Genomic DNA, 22743 nt, shown 5'->3' on the forward strand with positions numbered 1-22743 from the left:
AACTAAATTAGCCTTAGTGTATGTGTGTGAATAAATGAGTGTTTAGATGTTTCCCAGTACTTGGTTGCAGCTGGAAGGGCATCCGCTGTGTAAAACATATGCTCGATAAGTTGGCGGTTCATTCCGCTGTGGTGACTGACTACTGATGAATAAAGGAACTAACCAAATGACAATTAAATGAGGTAAGATACAAATGAAAGGTTTGATGTTAAACTCTGGTAAGTTTTAGCTCTTATGAAAATTACAATAGGTTTACTACAAATAATAATAATAATAATAATAATAATAATAATAATAAAACAACAAAAACAATCAAAACAACATGGTTATTGTAGAAAAAACTAAAAAAGATTAATCATGATTTTGCTACACTTTAATCATAGTTGTGCCACTGTTTGTTATGCTACAAATATGAATGTGCAATAAATAAATGTAACACTTGTAACACTTCATTAGGGAGTGGAAATGAAGTTCAAACCTTCTGTGTTTCCCTCAGTCTTGGGAGGATTTATTATAAAACTATATTAAAGTTGCTATAGACTGTACAGAATGTGTTACAGTTGTCTTAATCGCTGATATTTATATTCTTCTCAATAATGGACACAAATTTTCTTTGCAGATTTTGCTGTGAACACATTATTTACATGCAACCAAAGAGATAGATGCATCAAAAATTAATGGTTTAACATTTAAATTTAATTATAATTTATTTGACAGTAGTGTTATTATTATTTCCCATCTTTGTAACCAGATTTCCCCCATGTCTAAATATTATTATGAATAAGATCCTTTATATAATATTGACTGATGAAAATTATTGCATCATGGTAGTGTTTTGAGATGTTAATACATCCATTTATTCATTTTCCTTCGACTTAGTCTCTTATTTATCAGGGGTTGCCACAGCAGAATGAACCACTAACTGTTCCAGCATATGTCTTACACAGTAGATGCCCTTCCAGCCACAACCTAGTACTGGGAAACAACCATACACTCTCACATTAACACACACTCATACACTATGACCAACTTTGCTTACCCAATTAACTTATAGTGCATGTGTTTAGATAGTGGGGGAAACCAGAGCACCCGGAGGAAACCCATGTGAACACGGGGAGAACATGCAAACTCCACACAGAAATGCCAACTGGTCCAGGTGAGACTCCAACCACCAACCTTCTTGCTGTGGGGCGCTGTGCTGTCATTCTCTTACAGTACATTAACAACCAACCGTTAGTGTAAAACCCTTGATTTAATGAATCCATGAATCAATTTTGATACATTGAGTTTAAAAATGCATTACTTTATTAACTGACAACCACAATATACACAAAGTGAACCACAATATACACGTTTACAGGGATGCTGTTTGGTCAGATTGACTAAAATATACATTCAAAAAGTGATTATAAATCCAATGAGCCAGTTTCCCTGCATTCTTGTATCTGTGTTGTCAAATTATTATACCAATTGTTTTGTAGGAAAGCATTTGCAAGATCATAATGTAGTATAATTTATCATCATAATGGCACTGAGCAGGCAAGACAGCACAGAAACCGATAGGCTAGTCCTAATGGATAGAGTTGAATTAATAATGAAGTTCCTGTCCATATGGCCGGATACAGTTCACGTAGTTGGTTTCTCAAGTGCACTTTGCAGTAGGCAGACAAAATGGAATGCTAGAAGAGGGCACCAGGATTTCTGTGAATATAGGCCTGTATCCTGGTGGTAAAGGTGGTGCGCTCTGATCCAGAAAATCTAATACAGACTTCCGCACTTCTTTAGGTACGTCACCTCTTATATCCAACAGCACAGAGACATGCTCCTCACTGAAAACACACACTTCGTTAATGACAATAAATAGCATCTCCTAGTAAAAAAAAATCCGGTTTTACTTTATGAAGATCTGTTAGGTTTGAAGTCCCACCTTATATCAGGGTACTTGGATAATAATCCAGAAATCTCTAGTAGTAGCATGCCTGGGTCTTTCAAATTGATTATGTCAGCCAGTGCAGCTATCAAAGCCGTGGGATTCACCTCGCCAATGGTCCCATCAATCTCCTTTAGATGTAAAAATGATATTAGAGAAGTTATTTAACTTTATTTTATGCAGGAGTGTCCAGAGTGTCTGTAGAATCCTGTTTCTATGATTTTTCATTCAGACCTTTAGATGGTTCAAGTCTGTTTCATTAGAGTTCATTTATTTTCCTTCAACTTTGTCCCTTATTTATCAGGGGTCACCACAGCTGAATGAATCGTTAAATTAGCCAGCATATGTTTTATGCAGTGGATGTCCTTCCAGCCACAAACCAGTACTGGGAAAAGGGATAATTCACACACAAAAAAAATTCATGGCCCGTTTTCACTGAGTGGTATGGTATAGTATGGTACATTTATATGGCTATTTCCACTGTCAAAAGGTACCAAAAAGTGAACCGTACCATACTGCTTTTTGGCTACCCTTTCGGAAGTGTACCTAGCATAACAAAAGGTTATTAAAAGGCGGAGCCAGACACGCAGCTGAATGCTATTGGTTTACAGAGAGAGGTCACAGCGCGTCCACAAGCAGGAGAATTAAAACAAAGGAAGTGCCATTTTTAAATACACAGCCGAGACTTTACAGCGCAATAATATATACATATAACAACGAGCTATGGTCGATCCAAGCTTAAACAAACCTTGTCGTCATCATGATGAACAGCCACAAAGCCAAGAAGAAGAGCAGAATCTACCCTGTGCACCATAATTGTTTACAAGGCCGTCTAAAGCACAAACGGTTTAACTTTCAGCGTCTATATTTGAAATAACAAACTTCTTGATAATAACGTGCGCGTGATTATTGAAGTGCTTCTGACAACTGATCCTTTCAGAAATAGACAAATGCGAGAGTCAGTGCAAAAAAACAAAGGAGAAGTCAAAAAAAAAAAAACAAAGTAGCAAATGATTCTTTCAGCAACCTAAAACATAAAAATACTGTCATGTTTAACTATTATCATCACCTTCTGGACTATTATGAACTCGGAATGACAAAATTATTTAAAAGTGGTTACATGTGATGGTGAAGATTAAAGACACATGTTGTGAGTTGGTTTTGAACCAAAATAAGGACTAAATGTATTCTGTGTCTAGTTTATCTGTAATTGGTAACATATCAGAGACTGTAAGGGTCAGTATGTGTTTATATATGTTGCATTTATTTATTTATTTTATATAATTGCAGACGTTACATTAGGCTGATCATTGATCTACAGTTATAATCAAATCAAATCAAGTATTTATTAATCATGTATGTTATTCAAATATAATCAAATCAAATAAAATCATGTATATGGAAAGGTTAGTAATAAATGTTTATACACAAGTATTTGTGTGTGTAAAGCATCTGTTTTGTGAGAAGTGCTTCTCATTTGAAATGTGAACGACCCGTACAGCTTTACTTTGACATTTCCTCGAGCGAGAATGATGTCCACTGAAAGTTTCTGTCTCAGACCACACCCACCATAAGAATACCATTGGTACCTTTTTGGCAGTGGAAAGGCAAGCCTGATAAAGGTGACCCGAACCGACCCGTACTGTACCACTCAGTGAAAATGGGCCATTAGAGGCACTTAATGTGTTTTTTTCTGATCGGATAGCTATTTCATTGTGAAATAGCTAGGTTGTGAAATAGCTAGGTGTAAATGGCCTGTAATGTGCATTCGAGATGGATATAAATACAATCGCTCAAGCAACTTCAGGAGGTAGTCTGGGAGGCATTCTAGACAAAACTGGACAGGTTGATTTTAACCTACATATAAACAATTTTTATGCTAAATAAGATCTATAGATTCTGTAAAAACAAATATTATTTAGATAAAATATGGTGTATCTGATGGTTTTAATTGACGTAACCTAGTAAAATTGAATAAAGCGTGGGATTTGAAGATCAGAATCATGTCTGTTTATGTGGCCAAATGTAAATGGAGCCATTTTCACAAAACAAATGCATCAAATGAATGTATTGATCAGGTGTAAATAGGATTATACTCTACCTTATGTTGTTCCAAATCTGCTTGAGTTTTGTTTTTATGTGTTCTAGAAAACATTGACATCAATCGTAGAAAAAAAAAAACACAACAACAAAAACCATGGAAGTAAATGGCTATCGGTTTCCATAATATCTTGCTATGCATTAAACAAAGATAGAAACTCTAGCAGGTTTGGAACAAGTGAATGGTGAATGAATGATGAAAGAATTTTCATGTCAGAGTGAACTGCCCCTTTAAAATATGAAGGACATTCCTGTTTTTGTGCTAGTTTATAGATAATCAGTTATTATGCGTCAGGTTTGGCCAAACCTTGGGCTAGACCAGGTCACAAACAGATTTGTTTGAGGGATTTTGTTGTTGAGTTTAAAAAATAAATGAATGTTAATGAGCCTTCACCATGCTCTGAAGGTGGTCCCTGAGCTGTTGGGCATCCTGTGTCATTCGCTGGGCCAGCTGCTTTTGCTCATCGCTACTTCTGCAGACCAATCTCTTCTGCATCACTGCTCGGACATACTCAACAACAGTTAGCCACTGGCATTCCTCCTTTAACCTCTGTAGATGATAGAGATTGCATTTAGGGTTCATTTCTCACTTATAGGAGTAGTTTTTAAGACTGTCATTTCAGTAAACACTAACCTGGCGACAAGGTTGTCGCACTCTGTTGTAAAGTTCACAGTGACGTTCTAGAACCCCACACATATTTAGGGTCACATCTCCCTGGTCCAGCCAGGTACTAGAGAGGAGCTCTTGTAGATGTGGTTGCAACTCAAACAAGAGATGATCCATAACTAAACGACATGCCTTTCTTACAGCACGGTCCAGGGCAGCCAGAGGTCCAAGTGGGATACGTGAATACCGGTTTGAAACGAAGGAGCAAATCTGCTGCTGCAGACTTTCTGTAGAGGTTCTGGATGTGCATTTAAAGTACAAATTTAAACACTTATAAAAGTGCTTGAAACGCACATTTTCAAACAAGCTTCACATAAATACAGACATACTGTAAAAAGATACTTGTACACCATCTCACTTGAGAATGATGCAGTTGTTGATGCAGGCCAGGAGGTAATGGAGGTAGAACTTGTTAACAGTTGGATCCTTGCGATGCTCCTTACCAAATTCTATGACTGCGTCTCGAAATCTGTTTAGATGTAGCGAGAGAAAAATCACAAAAACATTGAAACTCAACCGTTATAATTGTGATATCCTGGTATTGCTAAACATACAAACCGACTGAGGAGCTTCTCCATCTCATAAAGACCCATTTGGATTGTCTGGTCCCGCAGAGCTTCACTTATCATCAAGGCCACTCGTGCATTCTCTTCTAGCATCTATCAATCCAGATTCATAAATATCAGTGGTGAAATCAGACAAAATCTTGCTTACTGTAGATCAAGCCATAAAGTACCTGAGTGATGATAGTTGGAAGGCTAGTGTGGTAGTAGCCCTCATGGTCAATATCTGGTTCCTGATCCCTCTGCCAGTCTGTTAGCTCCACTTCTAGAGCCTTTTGCATCCACTCCGAGACGCTCTTCTACACAATCACAGTCAAACTTCTCAAAAACTTGTGGTTTGTTAATACAGACAAGATGTGGAAAAGGTTAAACGTCTAGAAACAATGCTGGATCTTACCCGAACTTTTTGGACATATTTGTTTTGCAGCTGCTCAAGACCTTCCTGAGATATGAGAGGACCCAGGTTCTCAATTTCTAGTTCAGCTAAAAGGGCTGGCTCACCCATCATCTCTGAGCTTAAAGAACACATTTGAATGTACAAGACTGCTTTTTTACAAGTAAGAAAAAATTAGATATAACTTTAGGATGTACTTACCTGTTGTATATGTGCAAAACCCAGTTAAGAACAGCAAAGATTTCCCCACCCTCTAACTCCCATCCACTAACCAGTCCAAGATGGGTTTGCAGAAACTGGTGGCAGAAGTGCAAGTAAGCTCTAGTTAAATGGTAGTGAGCTGGAACACATTGTTCCAAACAATGCCGCACTGTTGAGAGATCTCCCATAATGCAGTGCTGCAGTGCAGACAAATGACTTGCAAGTCCTGGTCCTCGAGTGTGCAAGTAGGACACACTACGGAAGCGTGCTGACACTGCCTCTTCCATCACCTAACCAAAAAGTTTACACAAGTACAAATTAATTGGATTCGAATTTGGAAGCCTTTATGATTTTAGTTGTATTTCTACAAATAGCCAATACAAATTGACCAAATAGTCAATGCTTATCAATAAAACCTTAAAGAATCGGTCTCTCCAATTACGTGGTCTTCCTGCTGGCATGGGTATGTTGTGTCCGGAAGTTGACCTTCGCTCCTCTAGAAAGAACTGATCTAGTGCTTCTTCACGTTCCACTATTCGTACAGCTGAGACAAAAGGTGTTGGGTTCTGATGAGCAAGTGACAACCCGCTACCCACCACTGCCCAGAGCTCCTTGGCAAGGGCATCTACCAACCGTCCAACTCCTGAAAAATAATTCCGCACCAACTCCTCATCCTCAGAGTTCAACTCTGTTCCGGATGATCCCCTGGGTCCCTGGAGCTGTAGCAGTACCTCATCCTGCCAGCGCTCTAGTTCCATTAGCCGAGCATGAGCTTCCAATAGTCTCCGAGACTCCACTAGCCTTTCTGTCTCTAGCACCATACTCCGTACTAATAAAATAGAGAAGAACAGCAAATAGTTTTGCATTAGTGTAAAAACCTTGATATTTCAGTGGGTGATGGCCAGTGTTATCAGCTGTCTAACAATAAACATGTCAGTTTTAATGTCAATATTCTTGTTCTGGCTTTGTAGACTTTGTAGAAAACTCAACAGAGAACAATTTCATATGTATGTAATATATAGACCTGATGTTAGGCAAGAGTGTGTCCTCCAGGTTGCTATCCTGCAAGATTTAGCGCCCTTAATTTAATTAAGCAAACTAATTTATTCATTTATTCATTACTCTTCTCCAGACAGGTATGCTGGAACAAGTTGCAGCTATATTATACAGATCAAGGACTGGACACATCCTCTCTAAGAGATCCAAGGCATAATTCCATAAAGAGGATGTAATCTAGACATAATGTGCATAATGAGTGGGCAGTCCCTAACCTTTGTAGAGTCGAGGCAGGTTGCTTACTGCAGCAAGAAGCTGACAGTGACTGACAGAAATCTCCCGAAGTGTTTCCAGTGTAGTTACTTCTTCAGAATTTTTCCTGGACTCCAAGTTTGCCTTGTACAAGTCATGTGACACACCTCTTAGCTCAGCTCGTGCCTCTCGCAATTGACCAAGACCCCAGTCAACACCCTCCAGGTAGGACTGTACAACTGACTAAAGAAAAAATGTATAAGATTAATTGACATTTTTTATGCAAAGATTTTTAAAGGCTTTCTAATTGACCAATTATCAGTACTTACCTTTAACCTTGACTGAATTGATGCAGTTCGCTGACTCTCTCTTTTCTTGTACTGCCCAAGTTTCTCCAGATGCTCTGGACGACAAAAGACACCTGAAGCCCATTTCAGCGCAGCACCCCGTGCCAAACATTCAGCCCTTTCCAGCTCTTGCCACACCTCGACTGGGACAAGGGCCTCTGTCAATCAAAATTGAAAAAAAAAAAATATGTAGCCCTTATGTTACGAAACTAGACAAGCTTCAATTGTGAAATCAATAGTGAATTGAACAGTTGTTCAGCCACCTGACTTGGTCAGTGAATGACTTAAACACTAGAATTCTTTATTTTTCCTGGTGGTCATGAGACAGACAAGATTTTAACAATCAGCGCAAGACTACATTAGCTAAAAGTGGTTGACATCAGCTAAGTCTGCAGATGAATTGATCTCTTCTCCAAAGAATGACTCATATGTGTTCTGATCATTTCTATGTCAAAAGTTTCAGAATTTCCATTTCATATGCCTTAATCCCATGGGTGTTCATGAGCTGAAACACCCACTGGGAAGTATGTAGGAATTCAATTACTGAGACACAGCTTTTAGGGCATGATAAATGACATATATATATATATATATATATGACAGCATCATGCAAAACACTCTCAGAGGTTCATAATGCAGTGACCAATTGCAAGAGCTTGCCAGCTATTCAAACTAACCAGATACTTTTTTATCAGCCTTAAAAAAAAGCTAATGTTTCTTTTAACATTACACATGTAAACCTTGTATTTAATTGAACACATACTGTTTACCGATGATCATACAATAACATGTAAGTAAAAATATTGTTTGGAATATATTTAATGTCTAAAAGGAGAAACTGAAACATTGATCAATAGTTAGACTTCGTTATTTGCGAAATTAAATGGTGTAGCTGTGCTGTCCATCATGTTGGTAACAGTCTTCTTTTATTTATGGCTTGTTCTTTGGAATTGTGGATAGTGAAGTACCAGGAAATCAACTAATGATTTACAGTTTGTTCAAAAACCATATTCCTTTGCTTCAGAGGCTATTGTAGCCATGTCCATAAAGTTTTATACATTAAAACTCATGAATCATTGGTATTTTTCTTTACATATCGCTACACCTCTATATATTAGCCCTTAACTGTCCTGTGCTCTGGCTTGTTACAAATCTGACAAACAGTCAAGGCACTTGGTGTTCTGGGGTAGGGGGTCAATTATGAAGCTTTCCCTGGCAGAAACATGCTGCTTATATTTAATTTTATGACTTACTTTCATTCCTTCCTTTATCCTGAAGGCAAATACACACTCGAGATCTCTCTACCAGTGCAAAATGATTACATTAGAAACAAACTCCAAATCTCAGCAGTGCGAACAAACAGAAAGATTGTGTACCTTCATGATTGTCTCGGCCATTCTTGTCTCCGTCTGACATTTAGGCTTGTTGTTCCACCGTTCCACTTCTAAGAGACTGCCCTGCCCAGAGGGCCTGCTCAGTGCAGCTAGATAGAGCAATCAGCAGATACAGAGAGCGTAACAAGGGGGAAGAAGAGAGAGGGTACATACCCACTTCACCGCCAGCCTTCCTCTCACACTCCCAGACACATCCTCTGCTCAGAGGCCGGCAGGAAGGGAAGGGAGGAAGGGAGAGAGCGCAAGAGGGACGGAGGGAAAGCGGGCACTCCGCCCTCTAAATGATCCAGATGGTGAGTGTGGGGGTGGCCTTCATGTGCAACAGTGCCTCTCTGTGTCTGAGGTAGATATAATCCAATATGTTTCAGAGGAAGTGCTCGGGATAATCGAACAAAGGTTTTACATGGCTTGACATAATCATGCCAATCAGTTCTATTGTTGCAGAAAGTTCTTGCCGATAGCTTGTTATCGCTCACAGCTGCTGGTTGTAGAGCAAACATGATAGGAATCCAGGTTCAGAGGCCCCTTAATGAATGTGTTTATTTGTGTAAGTGTCGTGGCCTGTGACTTATCCCATGACTGTGTTTTTGCCTTTATCTATTCTCCAGACTAGTCGCCACCAAACACAAACCCATACAAACATCACAAAATTAAGTATGAATCCACAAACACAGCTGATGTAAGTAAGTGTATAAAAATAGACTATAAAAGTTTCTGGAATTGTAAATTGAGCGTGTCTGCAATTTAAAATTCATAGATTGATTAAAAGGCTTTGGTGTCTCTGGGCACTAATACTAATACTTCTGCAGTCCATATTCTGCAACAGCTTGTGTATTGTCATTCTGACATAATTTTACTCATTAAAGGGCACCTATTATACCTTTTTTCAAGATTTAAGATAAGTGTTTTGTGTCTCTAGAAAGTGTCTGTAAAGTTTCAGCAAAAAACATCAGGGGCCTCATGTACGAAGACTTGCGTGGAAATCTTACTAAAACATTGCGTACGCACAAAGCTGTAAATGTGCGTACGCAGAAAAAAGTTCAGGGGCCTCATGTACGAAGACTTGCGTGGAAATCTTACTAAAACATTGCGTACGCACAAAGCTGTAAATGTGCGTACGCAGAAAAAATTTCAGATGTATGAAACACTGCGTACGCCGAATCTCACGCATATTCTTTTGTACATCTGAATGAACGTGAAACTGAGCGCAACATGCACGAGCACAAAACCCCTCCCTGCCTCCTCCCCCGTATGAATATGCTAATGACTATGCTAATGGCAAACTCAACGAAAAAGCAATGGCAAAAGCAAACAAAAAGAGAAACTTTGAACAGAATGTGAATTGGAGGTGCTGCTTTCGGAGGTAGACCGGAGAAAAGCGGTGTTATTTGCAAGTTTGTTTTCTGGAATTAACAACAAAAGAAAAAAATAGAGTGGGAGAGTTTGGCTGATGCGGTTAACACAGTTGGGTCTGAACATCGCACTGAGTGCATTGAAAAAAAGACATAGTGTGGTTTATATCTGTAAAATGTTGCAGCACCCTCAACAGTTTCAGTGGCGCTACTCGTTAGACGCATGTGATCATGAATAGACACGTTCGAGCATGAACTCGGCTCGAATCCAGCGTCTGATGAACTCTTTCTTGGTTTTTCCCCCGCTACATATCAGATTTTGCCAACTATTTATCACGAGAAAGACAAGTAGGAATCATCAATAAGTTCATATCAATAAGCATCATATTTTATTTGCACATTTATTGAATGGAAATGTTTCTGATTCACGCATGCAAATTCATCTTCAGATAGTGTCTTTATAGCAATGTGCGTGCGGTAGATCGCTCAGATTACATTGGGAAAACAGGCGACTGCTGCAAATTGTGCTTTAATGTTTGGCTGGTCAAATGTATGTTATGGAAACCTTATATACCTGCTGAACCCGTCTCATACAGCTGCCATTGCAAGGCTCAGACACTTTGTAGAGAGGAATTTAACACAACTGCCTCTAGGAGTCGCCAATGGAAATAAAACACACACGCACAAAAAATGTGCGTACGCCTGCCAGAAAGCTGCCGTGAACCTGCGCACATTCTCACGTTCAGTTCATTGTTAGTAAATCCAAACGTGAGCGATTGTGAGCGTGAAACCTGGCGTACGCAAAGTTTTTGTGCGTACGCAGCGTTGATACATGAGGCCCCAGGGGCCTCATGTACGAAGACTTGCGTGGAAATCTTACTAAAACATTGCGTACGCACAAAGCTGTAAATGTGCGTACGCAGAAAAAAATTCAGATGTATGAAACACTGCGTACGCCGAATCTCACGCATATTCTTTTGTACATCTGAATGAACGTGAAACTGAGCGCAACATGCACGAGCACAAAACCCCTCCCTGCCTCCTCCCCTGTATGAATATGCTAATGACTATGCTAATGGAAAAACCCAACGAAAAAGCAATGGCAAAAGTAAGCAAAAAGAGAAACTTTGAACAGAATGTGAATTGGAGGTGCTGCTTTCGGAGGTAGACCGGAGAAAAGCGGTGTTATTTGCAAGTTTGTTCTCCGGAATTAACAACAAAAGAAAAAAATAGAGTGGGAGAGTTTAGCTGATGCGGTTAACACAGTTGGGTCTGAACCATAGACTGTCTGAACATCGCACTGAGTGCATTAAAGATAGAAATAGTGTGGTTTATATCTGTAAAGTGTTGCGAAACCCCTACCAGACTCAGTGGCGCACCTAGTAAGACGCATGAGATCATGACTAGTTACGTTCGAGCATGAACTCGCCTGGAATCCAGCGTCTGATGAACTCTTTCTTGTTTTTTCCCCCGCAACATATCAGATTTTGCCCACTATTTATCACGAGAAAGACAAGTAGGAATCATCAATAAGTTCATATCAATAAGCATCATATTTTATTTGCACATTTATTGAATGGAAATGTTTCTGATTCACGCATGCAAATTCATCTTCAGATAGTGTCTTTATAGCAATGTGCGTGCAGTAGATCGCTCAGATTACATTGGGAAAACAGGCGACTGCTGCAAATTGTGCTTTAATGTTTGGCTGGTCAAATGTATGGTATGGAAACCTTATATACCTGCTGAACCCGTCTCACAGCTTCCATTGCAAGGCTCAGACACTTTGTAGAGAGGAATTTAACACAACTGCCTCTAGGAGTCGCCAATGGAAATAAAACAGACACGCACAAAAAATGTGCGTACGCCTGCCAGAAAGCTGCCGTGAACCTGCGCACATTCCCACGTTCAGTTCATTGTTAGTAAATCCAAACGTGAGCGATTCTGAGCGTGAAACCTGGCGTACGCAAAGTTTTTGTGCGTACGCAGCGTTGATACATGAGGCCCCAGATGTATGAAACACTGCGTACGCCGAATCTCACGCATATTCTTTTGTACATCTGAATGAACGTGAAACTGAGCGCAACATGCACGAGCACAAAACCCCTCCCTGCCTCCTCCCCCGTATGAATATGCTAATGGAAAAACCCAACGAAAAAGCAATGGCAAAAGCAAGCAAAAAGAGAAACATTGAACAGAATGTGAATTGGAGGTGCTGCTTTCGGAGGTAGACCAGGGAAAAGCGGTGTTATTTGCAAGTTTGTTCTCCGGAATTAACAACAAAAGAAAAAAATAGAGTGGGAGAGTTTAGCTGATGCGGTCAACACAGTTGGGTCTGAACATCGCACTGAGTGCATTAACAAAAGAAATAGTGTGGTTTATATCTGTAAAATGTTGCAGTACGCTTAACAGTCTCAGTGGCGCTACTCGTAAGACGAATGTGATCATGAATTGATACGTTCGAGCATGAACTCGGCTCGAATCCAGCGTCTGATGAACTCATTCTTGTTTTTTCCCCCGCTACATATCAGATTTTGCCAACTATTTATCACGAGAAAGACAAGTAGGAATCATCAATAAGTTCATATCAATAAGCATCATATTTTATTTGCACATTTATTGAATGGAAATGTTTCTGATTCACGCATGCAAATTCATCTTCAGATAGTGTCTTTATAGCAATGTGCGTGCGGTAGATCGCTCAGATTACATTGGGAAAACAGGCGACTGCTGCAAATTGTGCTTTAATGTTTGGCTGGTCAAATGTATGGTATGGAAACCTTATATACCTGCTGAACCCGTCTCATACAGCTGCCATTGCAAGGCTCAGACACTTTGTAGAGAGGAATTTAACACAACTGCCTCTAGGAGTCGCCAATGGAAATAAAACAGACACGCACAAAAAATGTGCGTACGCCTGCCAGAAAGCTGCCGTGAAGCTGCGCACATTCCCACGTTCAGTTCATTGTTAGTAAATCCAAACGTGAGCGATTCTGAGCGTGAAACCTGGCGTACGCAAAGTTTTTGTGCGTACGCAGCGTTGATACATGAGGCCCCAGATTATTTATTATAACACTATTTAACACTATGTAGCTATTTTTGCTGCCTGTGCCTTTAATGCTAGTTTTCCCTGCCCACCGCTCTCCAGTGTCTGTCAGAGTATGCATCAATCTCCGCCTCTGCTGCATCAGATAAACAGCACAGTGACAGACATAAAGGAAGCAGATCCTGTGTAACATTTTTGAGAAATACTACAGTAAGAACTTTCCCAATGATTATTTGATGTATTTGTTGTGGAGTTAATTCAAGTCTTTCTGCATTGATGAGTCACACACAATGTCGTTCCAAAGTTCACTCACACACACAGTGGATGCACACACAGCGCACGCGTTTAACTTTGCACTAACGGATGTCCGTTATGTAAATGTACAAAATAAACCTGATTTAATGTCCACAAACTGGGATTGAATTGTCGTCTTTTATAATTGTACTGACATGCGTCAGTGGTGATAAATTACAGCAATTTTACCGTCTTTAACTTTATTACAAACATGCACTGTTTTAAAAACCTTTAAATACTTGTAAAACTCATGCTTGATTTTTTTTCATGATGATTGATGATAACAGCGAACTCAACATATCTTTTAATCGCAGTTGCTTTGATATAATTATATGCGCTTCTACAGACACATGTTAATACGTGGCTGTCAATCAATTCGGTGGGCGGGAAAACTACACTTCTACGTTGCAGTGGGCCTCAAAATGGGAGGGATTTAGATCCAATTTTAACGTAATGAAATTTAAAAAAAGAGACTTATTATCTTCATATCACCCCAATATGACTGTGGACACATTAAACCTACACACAGTTCTGTCCAAACAGCTTTCAAAAGATGATTTTCATCACAGGTGCCCTTTAAAGTATTTACCAGGCTTTACAGTAAAAAGTTAACACTGAAATATCCAGTAAATGAACATCCTCTCAGTGTGAATACTATAATTTACACTTTACAAATTACCCATGTGGTTTATTTAATTATTCATATTGCCGAAAATTTTACGAGACATTGAGGGGCAAAATTGTGTACTCTCAAAATGAATAAACTAGTACATTTGTTTATTCATTTATTTTATATTATTTTACTTATAAATTAATTTCCATTGGTTCGATTCTGATTGATCTGTGCTCCTTAATAGTTTGCAAGCCTTTTAAAGTAAATTTCGAAAGATGGACTTGCGTTTTTATTGCTTTTCCATAGCAGTTTGTGCTAAAAATAGTTATGACTAGACTGTTGTTTGTGCAAGAGCACCAAAATAAGCAGAGGACTCAGACTAACAAAGCCTTTCCGCTGAAGCTAATAGGTCCCTTCAGACTGAGATGTAACTTCTCGTATAAGGGTGGCGGAGATACATTCATTACAACTACCAAACAAATATACTCAGAACAAGAGTTACTTCTGCCAGTTTATCCTTAAATTTTGCCATCCCTTTGGTAATGTAATATCAGCTGTGGGCTATGCAGTTGTGTATTTTCAGGTTACCTTCCTCTTTCACCACCTTAAATTAAACACTATTCTACAGATTGAAGGGAACAGGAAGTCTATTTCAGAAGTAGTCATCCAAACACAGGGAGGACTTCCTGTCTGACATTCCTGACCTGGGCTGACTTCCTGCTTCTTCTCAACTCTCCCAGACATGGACAGTCAGATGAAGACATTTCATGGGTTTAGGTTTTAAAAGTTAGTTCTCCTCAAATCCTGAATTCAGTCTAACTTCAGTGTCAGCATTTCATCTAATTAAATGAATGTTTAAGATGCTTTCAGTTGCATGAAAATGTAAGTGCTTAAGTGCAAAAAGGTCTGTCTTTAAAGAATAATTCACAATGGTTGATGCACATTCACTGCTTTAGAGCAAATGCTTTACATTCCTGCATAGTTTGTGCTGTGGTCAGGGATGGGGTGGTTGGCCATGGTTTGGATTTTGACTAAGGATGGGGTTAGTTTTTTGGGAAGCAAATTTTGGGCATCATATGAGTAGATTCAATGCACTTTGGCTTACGATTTCAAAAATAAAAGAAGGTCTTGGGTTTTTGCAAACTTGTTCAATTTTCTTGGTGCTTAAGGTAAAATAAAATGACCAAAAACGAAAACAGAATCTAAAGATATTTAAAAATTCTGTCCCTTTAATAGGTTTGTTTGGATGTTTTATGTTGTATTTACACTTTATTAGGTAGTGAACCGTACTGAACCCCCTGTTGCCTTCAGAACTGCATTTATCCTTTGTGGCATAGATTAAATAAGGTACTGAAAATATTCCTTAGAGATTTTGGTCCATATTGACATGTTAGCATCATGCAGTTGCAGTTTATAGATTTGTCAGGTGCACATCCATGATGCAAATCTCCCTTTTCCCCACATCCCAAAAATGCTCTTTTGGATTGTGGTCTGGTGATTGTGGAGGCCATTTGAGTACATTAAACTCATTGGCTTGTTCAACAAACCAGTCTGAGATGATTTGCGCTTTATAACATGGTGCATATCCTGCTGGAAGTAGCCATTAAAAGATAGATACACTGTGGTCATAAAGGGATGGACAGGGTCAGCAACAATATTCAGGTTGGCTGTGGTTTTGACACGATGCTCAATTGGTACTAATGGGCCCACTAAAGTGTGCAAAAAAAATATCCCCCACACCCTTACACCACCAGCAGCATAAACCGTTGCTACAAGGCAGGATGGATCCATGCTTTCATGCTTTTCATGTCAAATTCTGACCCTACCATCTGAATTTTGATGAGCCTGTGCGAATTGTAGCCTCTGTTTCCTGTTCTTAGCCCAGTAGATCAATAGTTTCTAAAATACTCAGACCAGCCTGTCTGGCACCAAAAATCATGCCATTCCCCATTCTGATGCTTGATTCGAACTGCAGCAGATTGTCTTGACCATGTCTACATGCCTAAAATGTACTGAGTTGCTGCCATGTGATTGGCTGATTGGAAATTTGCATTAACGAGCAGTTGGACAGGTGTACCTAATAAAGTGGCCGGTGAGTGCATATATTAGTTGTTGGACTACACCAGAGTTAATCAAACCAAACCAGTCTAGTGTGAACACACCCTTAATCTATACAGTAGATTTTGGAGTTTCTGTATTTCAAGTAAAAATTTAAAATAAAAATACGTTGCAAATCAATTTTTGACATTTTCTTTCAAAATGCATTTATTATTTGGTGAAAACACTGGTAGGCAAAGGTCTAAAAAAGAAAGTAAACTTCTGTATATGTATCTGCTTTAAAAAAAATATATATATAATAATTATATATATATATATATATATATATATATATATATATATATATATATATATATATATATATATATATATATATATATATATATATATACATACTGTACTTCGCAGATCAATTTGGACATTTCCTTTTAACGAGATAATTTAGCAAAAATATATATTTATAACTATACACTCATGGTACAAAACTATCCAACACAATCTCACAGACTCACACCAACTCGTAACATTTTGATTTAGTGACTAATTTGTAAATTTGTTCAATCTGATTCTTACAATTTAGTACAATTTGCTTATCCCGCAATGACAGTTGGGTTTAGGGGTGGGGTTGGATGCCACGCTTCATTTTTAAAATGTCAAATTTACGTTTTCGTAAAAAATTTTTTTATAGAGTTTTCAGTGTTTTGATTCAAAACTTTTATGAAAATTACTGCATATGTCCAATAATAAAAAAATTACAAATTGTAAAAACTTTTAACATTTTGCATTGTTTTGTTGCTTTAGAAACATTTCATAAATAATTTTTAAATAAAAATGCAGTTTAATATTTTTTGCGAAAATAAAGAACAAAATTTGTTTTCATTTATGTTAACAAGGTCATAGGCAGATATTTTTAAAAAATAAGGATTAAGCCAGTAAATCTAGCAAAAATCGTTGTGTTACTTTCGACCCACGCATGTGTTACTTTCATCCATGCTGCTGACCAGGTCAAAAGAAATAATGTGCTATTTAACTATAAATTGAAATTATTTAGAAGTTGTAAAACGTGTTCAAAATACCACCCGAGAGTTTGCAATTACCACAGCAAAGATATATTTCTGTCGAAAACATAATCGTTTAAAAAATATGACAAATGGTACTATTGTCCCCTCTCTCCCCTACTCTTTATAAAAACCAACCTTTGAGAGATTTAAATGACATGATATTGACTTTTGGAAATAAGTAAAAAAAGCTGTAGGCTACATTAACAACCCCAATCTTAAACATAGCTTGTTTTCTAAAATATCGCTTTTTTGTTTCTTAAAACATGTTATTTGTAATTTGCATAGAGAACATGTAATTATTCTTGAATCCAATTCCACTTTAAATTCATTTACTGTTTTAAATATTCCTTAACACTTTATCACGCAATCATAAACTTGTCCGAATCATTCACTTCTGTGGCTGACACCCGAAACTATGTTGGATCTCATGAACAAACTTCTGCTTCTCCACGCAAGACGTTGATTGGCCCGTTTAAAGTTGGGCAACACATCTGACTGCCAACAGCAAGCGTTGCCATATTTTAATGTCATTCAAGGGTGTTAGAATGAGCAGGAGATTAGACGGGGGCCCCTAATTATTTTGGCTTTAGTTCTGGATTAACCCTCTGTTCTGTCGACTTCAATTCACACTCGCCGTTTGATGAAATGTGAACTGACATAAATTCCGCGGCTCACTTTCAATCCGATTATGCAGTTAAATCACCGCAGTTCGAACCCAAGCAAGAGACTCTGGCGGGCCGCTATTCTCCGGGTCCACCGAAGCCCTGACAGCTCCTCCCAGAAACACAGGGACCCACGCTACCTCCTCACAGGACCCACGCTACACTCTTAACCCCGCATGAATAGCGCCTATTCAGCGAGGTAACGCTCAAGCACAACCTAAATATTGTTTTATGAGCTGCAAAAAGGTGACACCTTCAAAATAATGCTCGTTTCGCAAATTCCCATCGTCCCGCGTCTTTCTAAAGGAAGGAACAGCTCCATGTTACAATGACCGGGTTTGTGTTGTTTGGATTAAGAGCAAGAAACCGACTTACCGTTGAAAACGTTTAAATTCATAGCGTTATTCCGGTGCAGTCGAGTTGAAAAGACACGGTGTTTAGCGTCTTTCTCAAGGGAACGGCTTCGTTTTGGCAGCGTGAGGGAGATCATTTGTTTACAAGTGTCCGTGTATGTCCCCGATAGCGCATTCACGCAAATTAATTAACATTTATTTGTGCTAATGACTGTCTGAAATTATAAAAGGTAGAATTGTTTTAAAAAATGGTCCTGTCTACCGAGTTTGAAGTTGACTAATGTTTAGAAAGATGCTTATTATGAGTAAAACCAATTTTATTAGAGCTTAGACGACTTCTGACCTGCTTAACAAAATACTTATTTATTTAGTTTACACATTTTAAACTTTACATTTAAATTTTAATAAACATTTTGCTTAAGTTTACACATTTTAAAGTTTGAATTTAAACTGTATTAAACATTTTAAGATCTTTGAACAAATGTAAACAATCTAAAGCAATGACCATGGAAATTAAAGACTTAAATAATTTAAATATGTTTTCCTAAATATTTTCCTATAAAAATGAAATATACCGCTGTAAAATTGCATTACCAGTTATTTTTTAAAGCAATAATCGTCCTCTTGTATTAATTTAGTGTTCATGAGAAACTTTAGGATGCTTTGTCCGATGTTGTGTTTTGTTTGTCTTCCAGCAGAGGGCAATGTCCGCGCGGATCCTGCAGCGAAACTGTTTGCAATTCATAATTCTCTAAGCCATCTAAGACTATTTAAGTGGGTTTTCCCATGAATGTGCAATGCATTTTCACAGTAATTATGATCACACGGATCTGAATAATAAATGCTTCATTTTCACAGTGCTGATATAGTAGCTCCATGAAGTAAAAAGGATGGCTTTATTTGGACACTCACACAGTAAATGTTTGATTTGGTTAAAATATGAAATCATATAATTAGTATTATAAAATGTTTATATATAAAGTTATAAATCAGTCTAGTAGTAATAGTAATAATAATAATTTTAAAATGACAGTAATAAATAAATTCTATATTATAATTGTATACATGAATTATTTGTTCATGTTTAGTTTTTCCTCAATTTCTGTTTAACGAAGATTTTCAACACATTTCTAAACATAATAATTTTAATAATTCATTTCTAATAACTGATTTATTTTATCTCTGTCATGATGATAGTAAATAATATTTGACTAGATATTTTTCAAAAGACTTCTATAAAGCTTAAAGTGACATTTAAAGGCTTAACTAGGTTAATTAGGTCAACTATAGGCAGGTTAGGGTTTTTCTAGCTAAAAAACAAAAACAAAAAAACAAATAAGACTTTCTCTTGGAGAAAAAATAATATCAGACATACTGTGAATTTTTTCTTGCTCTGTTAAACATCATTTAGGAAATATATATATATAAAAAAAGAAAATTCAAAGGGGGATTAGCAATTCTGACCTTAACTGTATGTTTAATACTTAAATAGTACAAATACAACAAAACATAACACACAAATATACATTTTAATATAATACATATATTATTCATATATACATCATGTTACAAAATATAGTACTTGATATATTTAATATATGATTTTTTTTTATTTATTTAGCATTTTGATAAAATGTTACATTTTATTTAGTTAAAATCTGATATGATGTAATTAGTAATTCATATAAATAAGTAATAAATTAATAATAGTAAAAATAATTCCATGCCCGTTGCCAGGAGTAGTTCTTTTATCTAAAAAATTTGACCTTTTTGCAGTTATTTGCCTCATTTTCTATTTAACTATGAGGTTTAAATAGCATTTTAGTAACAGCACTATTTTTTCTGCATTAGCTTGTCAGGTGTTCATCATAACCACACTTTTTGATGTACTAAAAACATTTCCTAAAGATCTGGAATAATAAAATAAGAAAAAAAAAGTATTTATGCATATTATTTTTAAAATACAAATTTATCACATCATATATCATTAGGGAAAAAAAAACGAATCTGTTAAAGTTTTAAATTAAAAACAGCCTATTAAAGCTAAGTAGCCTATTGTTATCTATTATACTAATAACAAACTAGCCAGCACATTCAACTTTACTCAGACAGAATTTGGCCACTTGAATAATAAAAAATTTAAACGTAATAATAATAATAGCCTCTCTTATAAAAATTACATTAAAATGTAATAGCAACAATAGCCTAATTGGAATGAAAATAAACTTTTATATACTTCAAATTGAGCTGTTGGCGCTTCACACCTTTTATTGATCATTTTTTCCTTTCAAGAATAAGGTCCAAGATTTTGAATAAGAGTAAAATGTTTTTGCTATTTAACAACAATGCAGTAGGTCAGCAGTGAAAGATGACGTCACTTACATCAGATTCTTCTCGGTCTTAAAGAATTCTTCTAAGAGGTTTTTTCACAATTTATGATGGCACAGCAGTTTAATTAGAACAAATAAGCTCATGTACGGGACAAATTTTGGACCTTTGTCAGTGAGGGGTTGGTCTTCCGAACCATCCGAACTGCCCCTGGCTACTGGCCTGAATTTGTAACAAATAACTTGTTGTCCATATTAGCAAACAAACATTTTTAATACTTAAATAGTACAAATACGTTTGCAAATTGCAGCTCTCATGCTGTTTTATTATCTTCCAAATTGGTTCAGATTATTGAAAAATAGTGCATTACTAATATAATAACACATAATGTCTCATTTTTATGGCCAAATAGTTGTAAATACAGTTTTTTAGTAAAGAGTTTCAGAGTTGCCGAATCTTACATAATGTTTCTTTGATTTGTTCTTGTCATATTTAGAGCTTTTGTGCTCTTCAAACAAGTCCAGTGATTAAAAAGACTAAGAAAAGAGAGCTTGGAAATCTCCAAATTGGTATGAAGCTCAGCAACTCAACAAAGCCTCTTTTGCAGATCTCTGTTTGATTTGACACTCTTGTTTGCCATTGCAAAATCATTCTTTTGTCATGTCTGGATAATCTTAATGACTTCTTTTCCAAAAGCGAGAAGGAAATATCAGACGGATACTTTCACAGAGGAGCTGAGAATTTAGATTTATTTGCATCTAGAAGAAGAAAGAAATGTGTGTGTCAATAGAACTGAATTCATATGAAAGGAAAAATAGGGATGTCATGTGTGTGTCTATTTATTAATTTATACAACAGCCTTTTCAGGTTTTTGCATTAAATTGGCTGAAAGCCGTGCAATATTCTACTAGCATCCCACCTCTTCACCTGTGTGTGTCAACATTTATTAAAGACATGTATGAGTATGTATCATATTATCTACAGTGCATCCGTAAGCGCTTCACTTTTCCACATTTTTTTTTATTACAGCCTTATTCCAAAATAGATTAAATTAATTGACTTCCTCATAACTCTACATACAATACCCCATAATCACAATGTTAAAAAAGATTTTTTGAAATTGTTGCAAATTCATTAAAAATGAAAAAGCTGAAAAATCACATGTACACAAGTATTTGCAGCCTTTGCCGTGAAGCTCTAAATTGAGCTCAGGTACATTCTGTTTCCTCTGATTATTCTTGAGATGTTTCAGCAGCTTCATTGAAGTTCACCTGTGGTAAATTTAGCTGATTGGACATGATTTGAAAAGGCATGCACCTGTCTATATAAGGTCCCAGGGTTGACAGTGCATGTCAAAGCACAAACCAAGCATGAAGACAAAAGAATTGTCTGTAGAGCTCCAAGACAGGATTGTTTCGAGGCACACTGCTGGGGAAGGTTACTGAAACATTTCTGCTGCTCTGAAAGTTCCAATGAGCACAGTGGCCTCCATCATCCCAAAGTGGAAGATGTTTGGAACCACCAGGACTCTTCCTAGAGCTGGCCGGCCATCTAAGCTGAGTGATCAGGGGAGAAGGGCCTTAGTCAGTGAGGTGATCAATATCCCAATGGTCACTCTGTCTGAGCTCCAGCGTACTTCTGTGGAGAGAGGAGAACCTTCCAGAAAGACAACCATCTCTGCAGCAATCCACTAATCAGGCCTGTATGTTAGAGAGGCCAGACGGAAGCCTCTGGTCTGGTCATCTCTGCTCTGATGAGACTAAAATTGAACTCTTTGGAGTGAATGCCAGACATTACGTTTGGAGAAAACCAGGCACCGATCATAACCAGGCTAATACTATTCCTACAGTGAAGAATGGTGGTGGCAGCATCGTGCTGTGGGGATGTTTTTTCAGCAGCAGAAACTGGAAGACTAGGTAGGATAGAGGGAAAGATGAATGCAGCCATGTACAGAGACATCCTGAATGAAAACCTGCTTCAGAGTGCTCCTGACTTTAGACTCAACAATTAATCTTACAGCAGGACAGTGACCCAAAACACACCGCCAAAATATCAATGGAGTGGCTTCACAACAACTCGGTAAATGTTTTTGAGTGGCCAGACCTAACTCCAATTGAGAATCTCTGGAGAGA

The 22743-nt window shown here is 37.5% G+C and overlaps 1 protein-coding gene across 9 annotated transcripts; it reads right to left on the reverse strand.

The window, feature by feature from the left end:
* Positions 1-1278: 1278 nt before the first annotated feature.
* On the reverse strand, positions 1279-18605 carry exoc3l1 (exocyst complex component 3-like 1). Of its 9 annotated transcripts, none has more exons than XR_015525804.1 (14): positions 8827-9030; positions 8704-8751; positions 7433-7608; positions 7127-7346; positions 6272-6684; positions 5856-6145; positions 5658-5775; positions 5434-5559; positions 5256-5356; positions 5027-5166; positions 4665-4935; positions 4425-4580; positions 1928-2061; positions 1283-1829 (listed from the first exon to the last, which is right to left on the reverse strand). XR_015525804.1 is itself a non-coding variant. In XM_087311017.1 (14 exons), exons 1-14 carry the CDS (start codon positions 8864-8866, stop codon positions 1643-1645), a joined length of 2391 nt encoding a protein of 796 aa, XP_087167143.1. In that variant the 5' UTR covers positions 8867-9030; the 3' UTR covers positions 1283-1642. The 9 variants fall into 9 exon arrangements, 3 of the variants coding, with proteins under 3 accessions (NP_001092892.2, XP_087167143.1, XP_087167144.1); XM_087311017.1 differs by having other exon boundaries at positions 5056-5166; NM_001099422.2 differs by lacking the exon at positions 8704-8751 and having other exon boundaries at positions 1279-1829; positions 5056-5166.
* Positions 18606-22743: the final 4138 nt, after the last annotated feature.

The sequence above is a fragment of the Danio rerio genome, chromosome 25 (assembly GCF_052040795.2).
Source record: "Danio rerio strain M-AB ecotype USA chromosome 25, GRCz13ab, whole genome shotgun sequence".
In the NCBI taxonomy this organism is placed as follows: Eukaryota; Metazoa; Chordata; class Actinopteri; order Cypriniformes; family Danionidae; genus Danio; species Danio rerio.